Source organism: Phocoena sinus, chromosome 1, assembly GCF_008692025.1.
Source record: "Phocoena sinus isolate mPhoSin1 chromosome 1, mPhoSin1.pri, whole genome shotgun sequence".
NCBI classification, from domain to species: domain Eukaryota; kingdom Metazoa; phylum Chordata; class Mammalia; order Artiodactyla; family Phocoenidae; genus Phocoena; species Phocoena sinus.
This window is the reverse complement of record NC_045763.1, coordinates 119,246,662-119,258,923: the sequence shown is the minus strand read 5'-3', so window position 1 is coordinate 119,258,923 and position 12,262 is coordinate 119,246,662. Positions and strand designations below refer to the sequence as shown.

General features: G+C 49.7%; 1 protein-coding gene across 2 annotated transcripts in view; it reads left to right on the top strand.

The window, feature by feature from the left end:
• The window catches only part of OLFML2B (olfactomedin like 2B), a 41,759-nt gene extending 30,927 nt beyond the window's left edge, over positions 1-10,832 (top strand). Inside the window, exons 7-8 of one of the 2 annotated variants that reach the window (XM_032614804.1) lie at positions 9,021-9,197; positions 9,747-10,832. In XM_032614804.1, coding sequence (XP_032470695.1) covers positions 9,021-9,197; positions 9,747-10,348 — 779 coding nt within the window. In that variant the 3' untranslated portion in view covers positions 10,349-10,832. The remainder of the gene's footprint in view (positions 1-9,020; positions 9,198-9,746) is intronic. The other variant, XM_032614808.1, reaches the window with a different exon arrangement.
• The last annotated feature ends 1,430 nt before the right edge of the window (positions 10,833-12,262 follow it).

Below are 12,262 nucleotides of genomic sequence, written 5' to 3'. Positions count from 1 at the left end.
GTTTTGATTTGCATTTCTCTAATGATGTTGAGCATTCTTTCATGTGTTTGTTGGTAATCTGTATATCTTCTTTGGAGAAATGTCTATTTATGTCTTCGGCCCATTTTTGGATTGGGTTGTTTCTTTTTTTGTTATTGAGCTGCATGACCTGCTTGTAAGTTTTAGAGATTAATCCTTTGTCAGTTGCTTCACTTGCAAATATTTTCTCCCATTCTGAGGGTTATCTTTTGGTCTTGTTTATGGTTTCCTTTGCTGTGCAAAAGCTTTGAAGTTTCATTAGGTCCCATTTGTTTATTTTTGTTTTTATTTCCATTTCTCTAGGAGGTGGGTCAAAAAGGATCTTGCTGTGATTTATGTCATAGAGTTTTCTGCCTATATTTTCCTCTAAGAGTTTGATAGTTTCTGGCCTTACATTTAGGTCTTTAATCCATTTTGAGCTAATTATTGTGTATGGTGTTAGGGAGTGATCTAATCTCATACTTTTACATGTATCTGTCCAGTTTTCCCAGCACCACTTATTGAAGAGGCTCTCCTTTCTCCACTGTACATTCCTGCCTCCTTTATCAAAGATAAGGTGCCCATATGTGCGTGGGTTTATCTCTGGGCTTTCTATCCTGTTCCATTGATCTATATTTCTGTTTTTGTGCCAGTACCATACTGCCTTGATTACTGTAGCTTTGTAGTATAGTCTGAAGTCCAGGAGGCTGATTCCTCCAGCTCTGTTTTTCTTTCTCAAGATGCTTTGGCTATTCGGGGTCTTTTGTGTTTCCATACAAATTGTGAAGTTTTTTGTTCTAGTTCTGTGAAAAATGCCAGTGGTAGTTTGATAGGGATTGCATTGAATCTGTAGATTGCTTTGGGTAGTAGAGCCCTTTTCACAATGTTGATTCTTCCAATCCAAGAACATGGTATATCTCTCCATCTATTTGTATCATCTTTAGTTTCTTTCATCAATGTCTTATAATTTTCTGCATACAGGTCTTTTGTCTCCTTAGGTAGGTTTATTCTTTGATATTTTATTCTTTATGTTGCAGTGGTAAATGGGAGTGTTTTCTTGATTTCACTTTCAGATTTTTCATCATTATTGTATAGGAATGCCAGATTTTTCTGTCCATTAATTTTGTCTCCTGCTACTTTACCAAATTCATTGATAAGCTCTAATAGTTTTCTGGTAGCATCTTTAGGATTCTCTATGTATAGTATCATGTCATCTGCAAACAGTGACAGCTTTACTTCTTCTTTTCCGATATGGATTCCTTTTATTTCCTTTTCTTCTCTGATTGCTGTGGCTAAAACTTCCAAAACTATGTTGAATAAGAGTGGTGAGAGTGGGCAGCCTTGTCTTGTTCCTGATCTTAGTGGAAATGCTTTCAGTTTTTCACCATTGAGGACAACATGGGCTGCGGGTTTGTCATATATGGTTATCTATTTTAAATAGAGCAGTGTGTACACGTCAATCTCAAACTCCCAATTTATCCCTCCCCACAACCTTCCGCCCTGATAACCATAAGTTCATTCTCTGTGAGTCTGTTTCTATTTTGTAAATAAGTTCATTTGTATCCTTTTTTTTTTTTAGATTCCACATATAAGCGATATCATATGATATTTGTCTTTCTCTGTCTGACTTATTTCACTTAGCATGATAATCTCCAGGTTCATCCGTGTTGCTGCAGATAGCATTATTTCATTCTTTTTAGTGGCTGAGTAATATTCCATTGTCTATACGTACCACATCTTCTTTATCCATTCATCTGTCTTACACAGAGGATGTAAGCTTCTGCTTAAAGATTGGCCTGTAGGATTTTTCAAAAGAGCTGAAGTTCTTTCCTTTTATGTCTACTGTAGAAAAAAAATACAGGGACGTGGACACAGATATAAGGGCTTCTTCAAATACCAAGGAATGAAAAGAGGGGGTGGCACAGAGAGAAGGGTGGCTGTTTAGGCAATGTGGAGTCTTGGCAAGTTTTTTCAGGAATCACTTTTAATCATGTATCACTGTCAGGTGCTTCTCTCAGGCTGCTGTTAGTGTGGATGGGAGTTCTTTTCTGGAACCTTCTCTGCAGACTTCCTGCCTGCCTGTGCCTGGCCGAGTAGGACTACATGTAGTCATCATTTAAATAAAAATCATTTGGCTGAAACCAGCACAGACCACTGATGTGTTGCCTGTGAAAGGTTGCTTGCTGTTTACTGAGCCTGGCAATTTTGACTTTGAGCTGTCTGAGTGCTTTTAAATGGGGCTGCTTTTAAAAGGAATACCCTATCCCATGGTTTCTAAACCTGGTTTTGTAATACCCTAAAAGGTCCACCATTTTCCTCAGGGGAATTGTCAAACTCTCAGAAATTCCCAAAACAAGCAAATTGGAATTAACTTTTGGCCAAAGCATAGTAGCTCTAGGACAGGAGAGGAAAAATGCCATCAGTGATGGGAGCCGGGGCTCGGGAAGGGAAGGGGCGGGACAGGAGCGGTCACCATCCTCAGTGTCTGGGAGAGGTCTGCTCAGCCTACTGCAGAGGAAGAGGACACGTGCCACGTTGCCAAGGCTTTGCAGAGTCCCATACTTTAAGGACTACAACTCCTGCTGCACGTTTTAGAAGAGGCTGCTTTGGGGTGGGGGTTGGGAGTGGAAAGGAGCAGACAAAGAGGACAGTCAGGACGACAGCACTACCAGAGAGCCTGCCTCATGGTCGAACCTAGGCCATATGATTGGCTAAAGACTGTCTCCTTCACAAAGTATACCACCTTAACAATCCCCGAGGCCTGGCCAGCCACAGGCTGTGGGCACGAGACAGCCAGCCGGCCTGCCATGTCAGCGGGCCTGGTCCGAGGCAGCCTGGTGCTGACACGGACAGGGGCAGGGCTAGCCAGGTCCTCCACGGCACCCAGCCTCGGGACCAAGAAGTGTCCCAGTTGGCTGCCCTGAGTCACTTGACAGGCAGCTTTCCCAACCCCCAACTCCACAGACACACTCTGCTCTCAGTCTCTTTGTTGGGGCACCTCACCAGCCCCCTGAAACCACGAGGAACTTCAGTCAGGACACAGAGGCCGCTGGCCCTAGAAACAAGGCGAGAAAGTGGAGACGTTCCTTGTAAATGGGTAAGGAATAAAGTCTGTGCCTCTCTGCAAGGATGAAGCGTCCACTCCTAATTCACTCAGCCCCACGCCGCGCTGGCTGTGAAAGGGGGTGAGCTCTGGTTACATCTGCAGAGGGGTCACCGTGAGGGGGATACGGGCGACTAAAGTGGCCAGGGCTGGCAAGCGGCAAGGTATGCAGTCCAGTGGAGACTGTCTTCGGTTCTGAGGGTGGAGCTCCATTTCTGAGTGTGGTCCCCAGGGCAGAGCTGACCGCATGAGCCTGTGCGGGCATGGGGGGTGGGAGGTCAGGGGGATTAAAGAACGCCCATCGCCCTGGCACACACAGGGCAACGTACGGGAGAGGAGCCGGCTGATGAAGGGAGTGGGACATTGGGACTTATATCTAAAAGTGGTACAGAAGGTTCTGAGCCGGGGGACTACGTTCAGATCTGTCAATTTAAGGAAAGTACTGGGTGCTGGTGATGCGCAGGTTCTGTAGGTGTTGGTCGTGCAAAGGCAGGTGAGGCAGCACCCCTGACCTGGAGTTGCCACAAGCTTGTATGTGAGACACATTAACACCGTTTCAACTCAGGGTGGTGAGTGAATGCATGGGTGCTTTGGGGTCAGAGACACTCTCTTCTGAAAAAAGAAGCTGACCTAGCTGTCTTGAGGGATGAGGAAAAAACAGCCAGGAAGGAAGGTAGCACTGCAGTGAGAAGGACCAGAGCCGCAAGAGCCCCGGGAGTGAACCAGTTTGGTCAGGGCCAGCTATGCATTTTGTAGAGCCCAGGGCAAAATGAAAACATAGAGCCCCTCGTTCAAAGAGCAGGAGAAAAGTGCCATTGAAGGTAGTCAGTATAAAGCTGTTTCCTTTCTTCTCCGGCCTCTCTCTCTCTCACTTGGTTTTTTTCCTTTGGATTTCATGCAATTGTAAGTAAAGGAATATTAAAAACTTGAGGGCTTCCCTGGTGGCGCAGTGGTTGGGAGTCCGCCTGCCGATGCGGGGCACGCGGGTTCGTGCCCTGGTCTGGGAGGATCCCGCGTGCCGCGGGGCGGCTAGGCCCGTGGGCCGTGGCTGCTGGGCCTGCGCGGCCGCAGCGGTGAGAGGCCCGTGTACCACAAAAAGAAAAAAAAAAAACTTGAATAGCATGAATTTTATCATATTGTGCACTGCCAGTTTTCAATGCAAAGGTCAGATTATTTAACTCATGTGGAATCCACCAAAATGACAGTTGGTATTTCACGGCTTCTATATTCGTATGCATTTTGTGCCTAGCAGACCAGTGGAAACACTTACACAAAACTTAACTCATCTGTTTCTGTTTCACTTCTTAATATGAGTACACTTTACCAGCTTTTGTACACTCCCTACTTTCGCCTTACTGAGTAAGGAAGACTAAAAAGAAAAGGGACTGTGAGTTGCCCTATCCTTCCCTTTTCTATGTCATTTTCAGCATGAGTTGTTGGCTAATATGAGGAAATAACACAAGTAAGAAAGAATATGATAGGGTTATTTGGTTATTTATGCTTCTTAGAATACGACTGCCTTCTTTCTGCGTTCAAAACAAGTTCTGTTCAAATGGAAATTGTGGCCTCTGGGGGGGCTTTGTCTTCACTTTGAGTCTCGCTGGACTCCCACGTGCAGTGGGTCCACCTGTGTTCACTGGGCATGGGCATAGCAAATGCTGCAGAGGTGGAGGGAAAGGGCAGAGAGATGAAGAGATGGGAGACAGCGACCAATGGGTGTGCGGTGGAAGAGAGGGGGACGTCAGGGAGGACCACAAGTCTCGTGGCTTGGTTAATGGTGTGCCATGTCTTTCTCCAGGACAGGAAGTACAGGAGGAACAGGCTGTGAATTGAAGCAGATGAATTCCTTTTTTTTTTTTTTTTTTTTTTTTGCGGTACGCGGGCCTCTCACTGTCGTGGCCTCTCCCATTGCGGAGCACAGGCTCCGGACGCGTAGGCTCAGCGGCCATGGCTCACGGGCCCAGCCGCTCCGCGGCATGTGGGATCTTCCCGGACCGGGGCACAAACCCGCGTCCCCTGCATCGGCTGGCGGACTCTGAACCACTGTGCCACCAGGGAAGCCCCCAGATGAATTCCATTTTTAATCCATTAAGTCTGAGGAATCAGGAGGACACACAGGAGAGAAATGTCTAGTAGGGGTTGGATGTCTGGTGCTCAGAAACAAACGCCGGGCTGTATAAGAGCTGAGTGGGCCCAGGGAACACAGGAAGAACAAGAAGATAAGGGACTAAAAGTGGGGCTCTAAGGGATAACATCTGAAAGGTGGACAGAAAAGAGAACCAGCCAGAGGCAGTATGACCAGGGGGTGAGCGGGGACCAGGAGAGTGGGGTGTGAAAGCCCAGTGAGCGAGGGAGGTGGGGGGAGGTGGGTGGGGGTTTCAGACAAAAGACAGGCTTGACTAGAATAAAAAGGCCAGAGAGCATCCCTGATGGACAGGGTGTAAGCATTTAAGGCGGCCATCAGGGGAGGAGTTGAGGAGTGTGTGGGCTCCCCTGCACCCTGCAGGAGAGGCCTGCTGTGTGAACACTGGAGAGCCCCAGAGGGCACGGGAGCCTCTTGTTTGCTGATTTCTTTCTGTTAGATGGCAAGATTTGAGCAGGTTTATATGCTGAGAGGAAGAGCCCCTACTTTTCAGACCCCGGGGACCTTTGATGCAGGGCCAACTGTCTCCCAGGACTATCGATGACTAAATGAGTTAATACATAGAGACGGCTTAGGAGGTGTTCCCTGTCACCATGCTTCGGGGGAACACTTCTAAGATGAGTTGCAGGCAGCACTCTTTTCTCTTCAGTGCCTTCGAACTATCTCCCTCCCTTCTCTCATTACCCTTGAAGAGGAGTAGACAGGCTGCATCTTCTCTCCAAGGCTGACAGTTTGCTGCCAAGGGTGGGAGCATCTGAATGGCCCCAGATTCTCAGACCTGGGTCTGGGCCTCATGGTTTACTGATCTCCCTTGAACCTGACTTCAAATGCTCTCAAAACCACACTGGTCTGTCCCACTGTTCCTGCCTGTGCTGGACCACCCTGTAGGCTGCCGGCATTTGCTCTGAGGGCATGTGGAGATACAGCCTGAGGTCCTGGGTATCAGGACTTTGAAGCTGTAAGCTGGGACTCCCTCTTCCTACAGAAATAAAGATGCCAGAAGCTGACTCCATCTGTATTAGTTTCCTATGCCTCCTGTAACAAATTACCACAAACTTAATGGCTTAAACAATAGAAATTTATTCTCTAACAGTTCTGGAGGCCTGAAGGCTGAAGTGAGTCTTATAGGACTAAAGTCAAGGTGTCAGAAGGCTGGTTCCTTCCTGAAGCTCCAAGAGATAGTCCATTTCTTGGCCTTTTCTAGCTTCAGGTGGCTGCCAGCATTCCTTGGCTTGTGGCCTCATCACTTCCATCATCAGGTTGCCTCCTCTTCTGTAGTCAAATCTCCCTCTGCCTCCCTGTCATGAGGATACTTGTGATTGCAGTTAGGACCCACCTGGATAATACAAGATAGTCCCCCTATCGCAACATAGTCTCTTTTGCCATATAAGGTCACCTTCAGAGGTTCCAGGGATTAGGACCTGGTTACCTTTGGAAGCCATGATTCAGCCTACCATACCATCATCAGAGTGCATTCTCCAAGCACTCTTGTCAAGTAGGTAGGGCATATATTATACTTGTTTTACTGTGGAAGAAACTAAAGCTTTGTGACCTTTTAAAAGAAACACAGACTTTGGAGTCAGTAGCAGGGCGAAGACCAATGTCAGGCCTCTGTCTGCAAACCCGGGGCACATTCTATAGCCTCACATTAAGCCCCTCTCATTGCAGAGCCTTAGTGCTGAGACAGGACCCTGCAGGGATCTGGGGGGTGCTGCCTGGGGCAATGCGTTACATCAAAAGTTAGATGAGTCCTGGCTTCCAGGAGCTCATCTGCAGTTTCCATATCTGGGCAGGGAGATGGCATAGCCATGGCAGAAACCCCTGGCCTTGCACAGCCCTTTGTGGGGCTCTGGGCATGGGTGGGGGGCTGCCTCTCAGACAGGGAGTTGATGTCTTCACTGGGCTTTTCCAGGGAAAGGGGGCACATAAAAATGCCCCTCCCTGGGGATGGCACGCTAGGGCTCACCTCAGTTCTAAGGAAGCACAGCTTCTCCACTGGCAAGCCAGGGCCCTGCTCAGCGCCAGGGAATGAGATATTTTCCATCAGACCTCTGTTGCCTGGGCTCAGCCAGAGCCATCTATTTTATTGTCTCGAGCAGATGAACTCAGATGTGGGGGAATGAGGCTTTGGCTGGTAGGCTCTGTTGTTTGTCTTACAGAGGCCAAAACCCTCTCCTCTCTGTCGGACCAGGACCTAATAAACCCCACACGGAGATGCCTGAGCCCTGCCAATTGCACCCAACTGTGGGCCCTGCCTGAGAAACAATGTTTATCCTTCTTTCAGACGCCTGGCTGCCTCAGGCCCAGGGCCAAGGGCACAGCGCCTGCCCTGTCCTGCCAGCTCAGACCACTATGGGGGAGCAGAACGGATAGAACAGACTGCAACAATTTGGAAGTGGGCGTGGCCTGGAGTTTAGAGAACCCTGAACCTGAATTGTAGCCCCTTACTCTTTGGTTCCATGTGACTGTCAGGGACAAGTTACTCTCATCACCGTCGCCCATCTGTGCACCAGTCTTGATGGCAGTGGGGGGGGGTATTCTGCGGGTCCCAGCTGCCAGGAAGAGTAGGAGGAAGTTGTAAAGCCTGGATTAATCTGCTTCTCCCACTGCCCCCTCCATTGTCCTCTTCCCATCTCCTTCATAACCCACTATTGCAGAGACAAAAAGAGCACGTGCTCTCTGTAGTCACGTTATTTCAGGATCATTCAGGGCCATGTTCAATAATAATACTGCATAGTAAGCATGCAAGCAGGCTTTCAACTTGATTTAGAGCCCAGCGTGGTTCTAGTGGTCTTTTAGGGCCTCTCATGGGCACCAGGTCTCTCCAAAGAGTCACTCAGGATGGCATTGCAGAGTTCGTGTCCCCTTAAAGCAGACTTGACCTTTGAAGGAGTCTCCTACAGCCAGAGTAAACTCCTTATGTGGGAACTTGGTCCCCGGCCCCTCCAATTTCCCAGAAGGGGGCCCTGGCATCCTACCCACAGAGGCGTAGGCTTGAGGACAGCTCTCTAGGACCCAGAAGGTGGGCCTCAGGGACGTGACATACACTGCACAGTCAGGGCTGGTCTCTGCTGGTGGCCTGGGCCAAGCCCCTTGGGGTAGCTCAGTGGCTGGTGAAGCTCCACCTTCCTGGTCATACCTGTAAAGTCCTCTCCTCTGGTCACACTTCTCATGCTGCCGTGTATTCATCCAAGTTTCAGAACATCTGCTCAGTGCCTGTGGCCTGCCAGACACTGTGTATTCTGAGGACTGAGGACACAAAGAGGAAAGCCACAGACCCTGCTCCGTGGGGCTTATGCTCTGGATGGGGGGTGGCTTTGAATCAGGAGAGATATGCACAAACACTGCTGAGATATAAGATGACATGTCCTGTAAGAGAGGTACGTTCACAGTACTATGGGAGCAGGATGGAATCCAGTAAAAGGCTAGAATGGTTTTTCAGAGGAGGATGTGGTGTCAGAAAAGGGCATTGGAGCTTAGCTCCTTGAGGGATGAGTTTGTAGGATTGAGAAGTAAGAGGACAGCCAGAGCAAAGCATGGTGGCATGAAAGTGGCCCAGGATGGTGACAGTAGATGGCTTCATAGGAGTAGAATATAGGATAGATGAGAGGAATAGCAGGGGATGATGCTGAGAAAATGTCTGGCGTCAGGTTGGCTATACAGGGCCATAGAAGCCTGCCAAGGAGTTCAGACTCCAGGTGGCAGAGCTGGCAAGGGTTTTAGGGGCGGGGCGTTCTTCAATCATCCCAACCTCTCCATCCACCTCTCCTCCATCAGGAAGGTGCAAGGACACCCTCTCCACAATCACGGGGCCAACCACGCAGAACACATACGGGCGGAACGAAGGGGCCTGGATGAAGGACCCCCTGGCCAAAGATGAGCGGATTTACGTAACCAATTATTACTATGGCAACACCCTGGTAGAGTTCCGGAACCTGGAGAACTTCAAACAAGGTACGTGATATAGGTTCACCTTAGGGGGGCTCCTCCTTCCCCACTGTCCTCTGTTTTAATCATGGCCAGCTCTCTTAGGGTGGAGACAGTGGACAAGAAGGGCAACGCCTTCTTCTGATGGTAAAAGGACCTTCTCTGGTAGCAGGATGTCCCTCTTCCACACTCCCTCACGTTCTCTGCTCTCTCATCTCTCAGCCCTGCCCCTCCTTCCCAGTCCCTGGGACATGGGACAACCCGGAGTCTGGTCCAGAAAACAGTAGTGATACATCCTCCCTTTCCCATGGCCCTTGACAGTTTACAAACCACGCTCACGTACATGAGCCCTCTGGATCCTTGAAACAGCTCAGCGAGGGGAGTGGAAATCGTTATTTCTAAATGACAGACGAGGATGCTATACAGAACTAGAAAGTGGCAGAACCAAGACACAAACTGTGGGCTCCAGACCTCAAGCCAATGGCACGTCCCATCTCTCTGGGCTGCCCCCTCCCTGCCTGACAGGTTGTCTCTGCACCGTTGCCCTCAAGCCTTCTGCCTTCCCACTGCCCACAGGTCGCTGGAGCAATTCCTACAAGCTCCCCTACAGCTGGATCGGCACGGGCCACGTGGTGTACAATGGTGCCTTCTACTACAACCGGGCCTTCACCCGTAACATCATCAAGTATGACCTGAAGCAGCGCTATGTGGCTGCCTGGGCCATGCTCCATGACGTGGCCTATGAGGAGGCCACGCCCTGGAGGTGGCAGGGCCACTCGGACGTGGACTTTGCTGTGGATGAGAATGGCCTGTGGCTCATCTACCCGGCCCTGGATGATGAGGGCTTCAGCCAGGAGGTCATCGTCCTGAGCAAGCTCAACGCCGTGGACCTGAGCACACACAAGGAGACCACGTGGCGCACGGGGCTCCGGCGGAACTTCTACGGCAACTGCTTTGTCATCTGTGGGGTGCTGTACGCCGTGGACAGCTACAACCAGCGCAATGCCAACATCTCCTACGCCTTTGACACCCACACCAACACGCAGATCATCCCCAGGCTGCTGTTCGAGAATGAGTATTCCTACACCACCCAGATAGACTACAACCCCAAGGACCGCCTGCTCTACGCCTGGGACAATGGCCACCAGGTCACCTACCATGTCATCTTTGCCTACTGACACTCCTGTCCCCAGAAGCAGAAGTGCAGAGGGGCTACTGGCACCTTGTGTGTGTGTGTGTGTGTGTGTGTGTGTGTGTGTGTGTATGTGGGTGTGTGTGGTTTAAAAAATATATATTATTTTGTATAATATTGCCAATGTAAAATGACAATTTGGGTCTATTTTTTTTATACGGATTGTAGATCAATCCATATGTGTATGTGCTGGTCTCATCCTCCATGGTTTATATTTTTGTGCGAATGAACTTCTCCTTTTGACCAGTAACCACCTTCCTTCAAACCCTCAACCCCCTCCAGCTCCCACATCTCGATCTGAGAAGATTTCTTCATCTGGGTCTTGCAGGCAGCTGGCACCGGAAGCAGGAGTGAAGGAGGCAAGAAAGAAGTGCTAAGGGGATGGAAAAACTGTTTTATGTGTTAGAGAAGTTTTTCTAAAAACCCAGAAATAAATGCTTTTTTTTTAATAAAGAAGAAATTTAAAATCACCCCCCCAGTGCGTTTTTGTTTAGCACTGATATGACTGGCAGGGTTAGATCCCTCCCCCAGAAGGAGATGAGATCTGTGTTGCATAGAAATACCCTCATGCTGAGCTGCCCCAGGCAGCTCCTCTCCCCTCCTAATGAGGGCTTCCTTGTGGCGGCAGGAAAGGGGGTGTTAGAGATTTGGAATGAGCTGACCCCTACACTCACTTTAATTTGGGGGCATTGATCCCTTCCTGTCTCTTCCACTGTCACACCAGCTTCCTCGTGCTGTTCTGCTTTTTTCTAGTCATTAACCAAGATATGGGAACCTGTTCATTCCTTAGTCCTCCTCCGTGTGGTCTGGTGGTTGGCGCTGTTGAAGATACAAAGCTGAGTGTGACCTTGACCCTATACTTCTTGAGAAGCTTACAATCCATCAATCAATCTTTCCCCTCTCCGTAATCCTCTCCTCTGCCTCATCCTGAATGTTCACCTTCAGCCAGCCTTCCTTCCCAGCTTCCCCTCCAGGAGAAGGGCCTGGTTCTGAAACAAGGCCCCTGAGGGAAGTGTTTGCAGGATGGGAAGACCCCCTGTCCCTCCCCATGCACGGCCCGGCCCTGTGCAGTGCCTGTTGCCCACAACTTGCCCTTTCCTCCACATTACACAAAACGGGAGACAGAAAAGTGGAAAAAAACCTGAATGGGCGTCTCCTGAGTTTAGGGATGGAGGGCAGAACCCAAGAATGACATGGGAAGACAAGCATATCATGTCACCACACTGTCCCCACCCTCTCCATTCCCACCTCCATATAGGGAGCAGCTGCCGCCTGGTGAGTCCTTTTGCACAGACATGCTGCCCCTCCACGCTCCCCAGTCAATCCCTGTGCTGCTTACGCGGTGCGTGGCTTCCACGCCCACCCTGCTAGCAGCTTCCTCCACTTAGACTATTTCAAATAACAAATATCCAATGACTTCACTTTGTCTTGGGGCTGTTTGGGTCAAATTCTCCTGAGCAAGTGCAAGTGCCTGTCAGGCTTGGAGGCAGCAGCAGGGTTTAGAGGCAGGGAGATGGTATGTCCAGGGTTCAAAAAGGCTTTGGTGGGGCTTCCCTGGTGGTGCAGTGGTTGGGGGTCCGCCTACCGATGCAGGGGACGCGGGTTCGTGACCCGGTCCGGGAAGATCCCACACGCCGCAGAGAGGCTGGGCCCGTGAGCCATGGCTGCTGAGCCTGCGCGTCCGGAGCCTGTGCTCCGCAACGGGAGAGGCCACAGCAGTGAGAGGCCCGCGTACCGCAAAAAAATAATAATAATAAAATAAAAGTTAAAAAAAAAAAAGGCTTTGGTGGATGATGTTGGTGGTAAAGCTGCCCAGTCCAGAGGCCTTACCCGAGAGAGAAAGCATTTCCTCCCTAGATCCTGGCCCTTCTGTCAGGCCCCAGTTTGAGACCACAGCAAA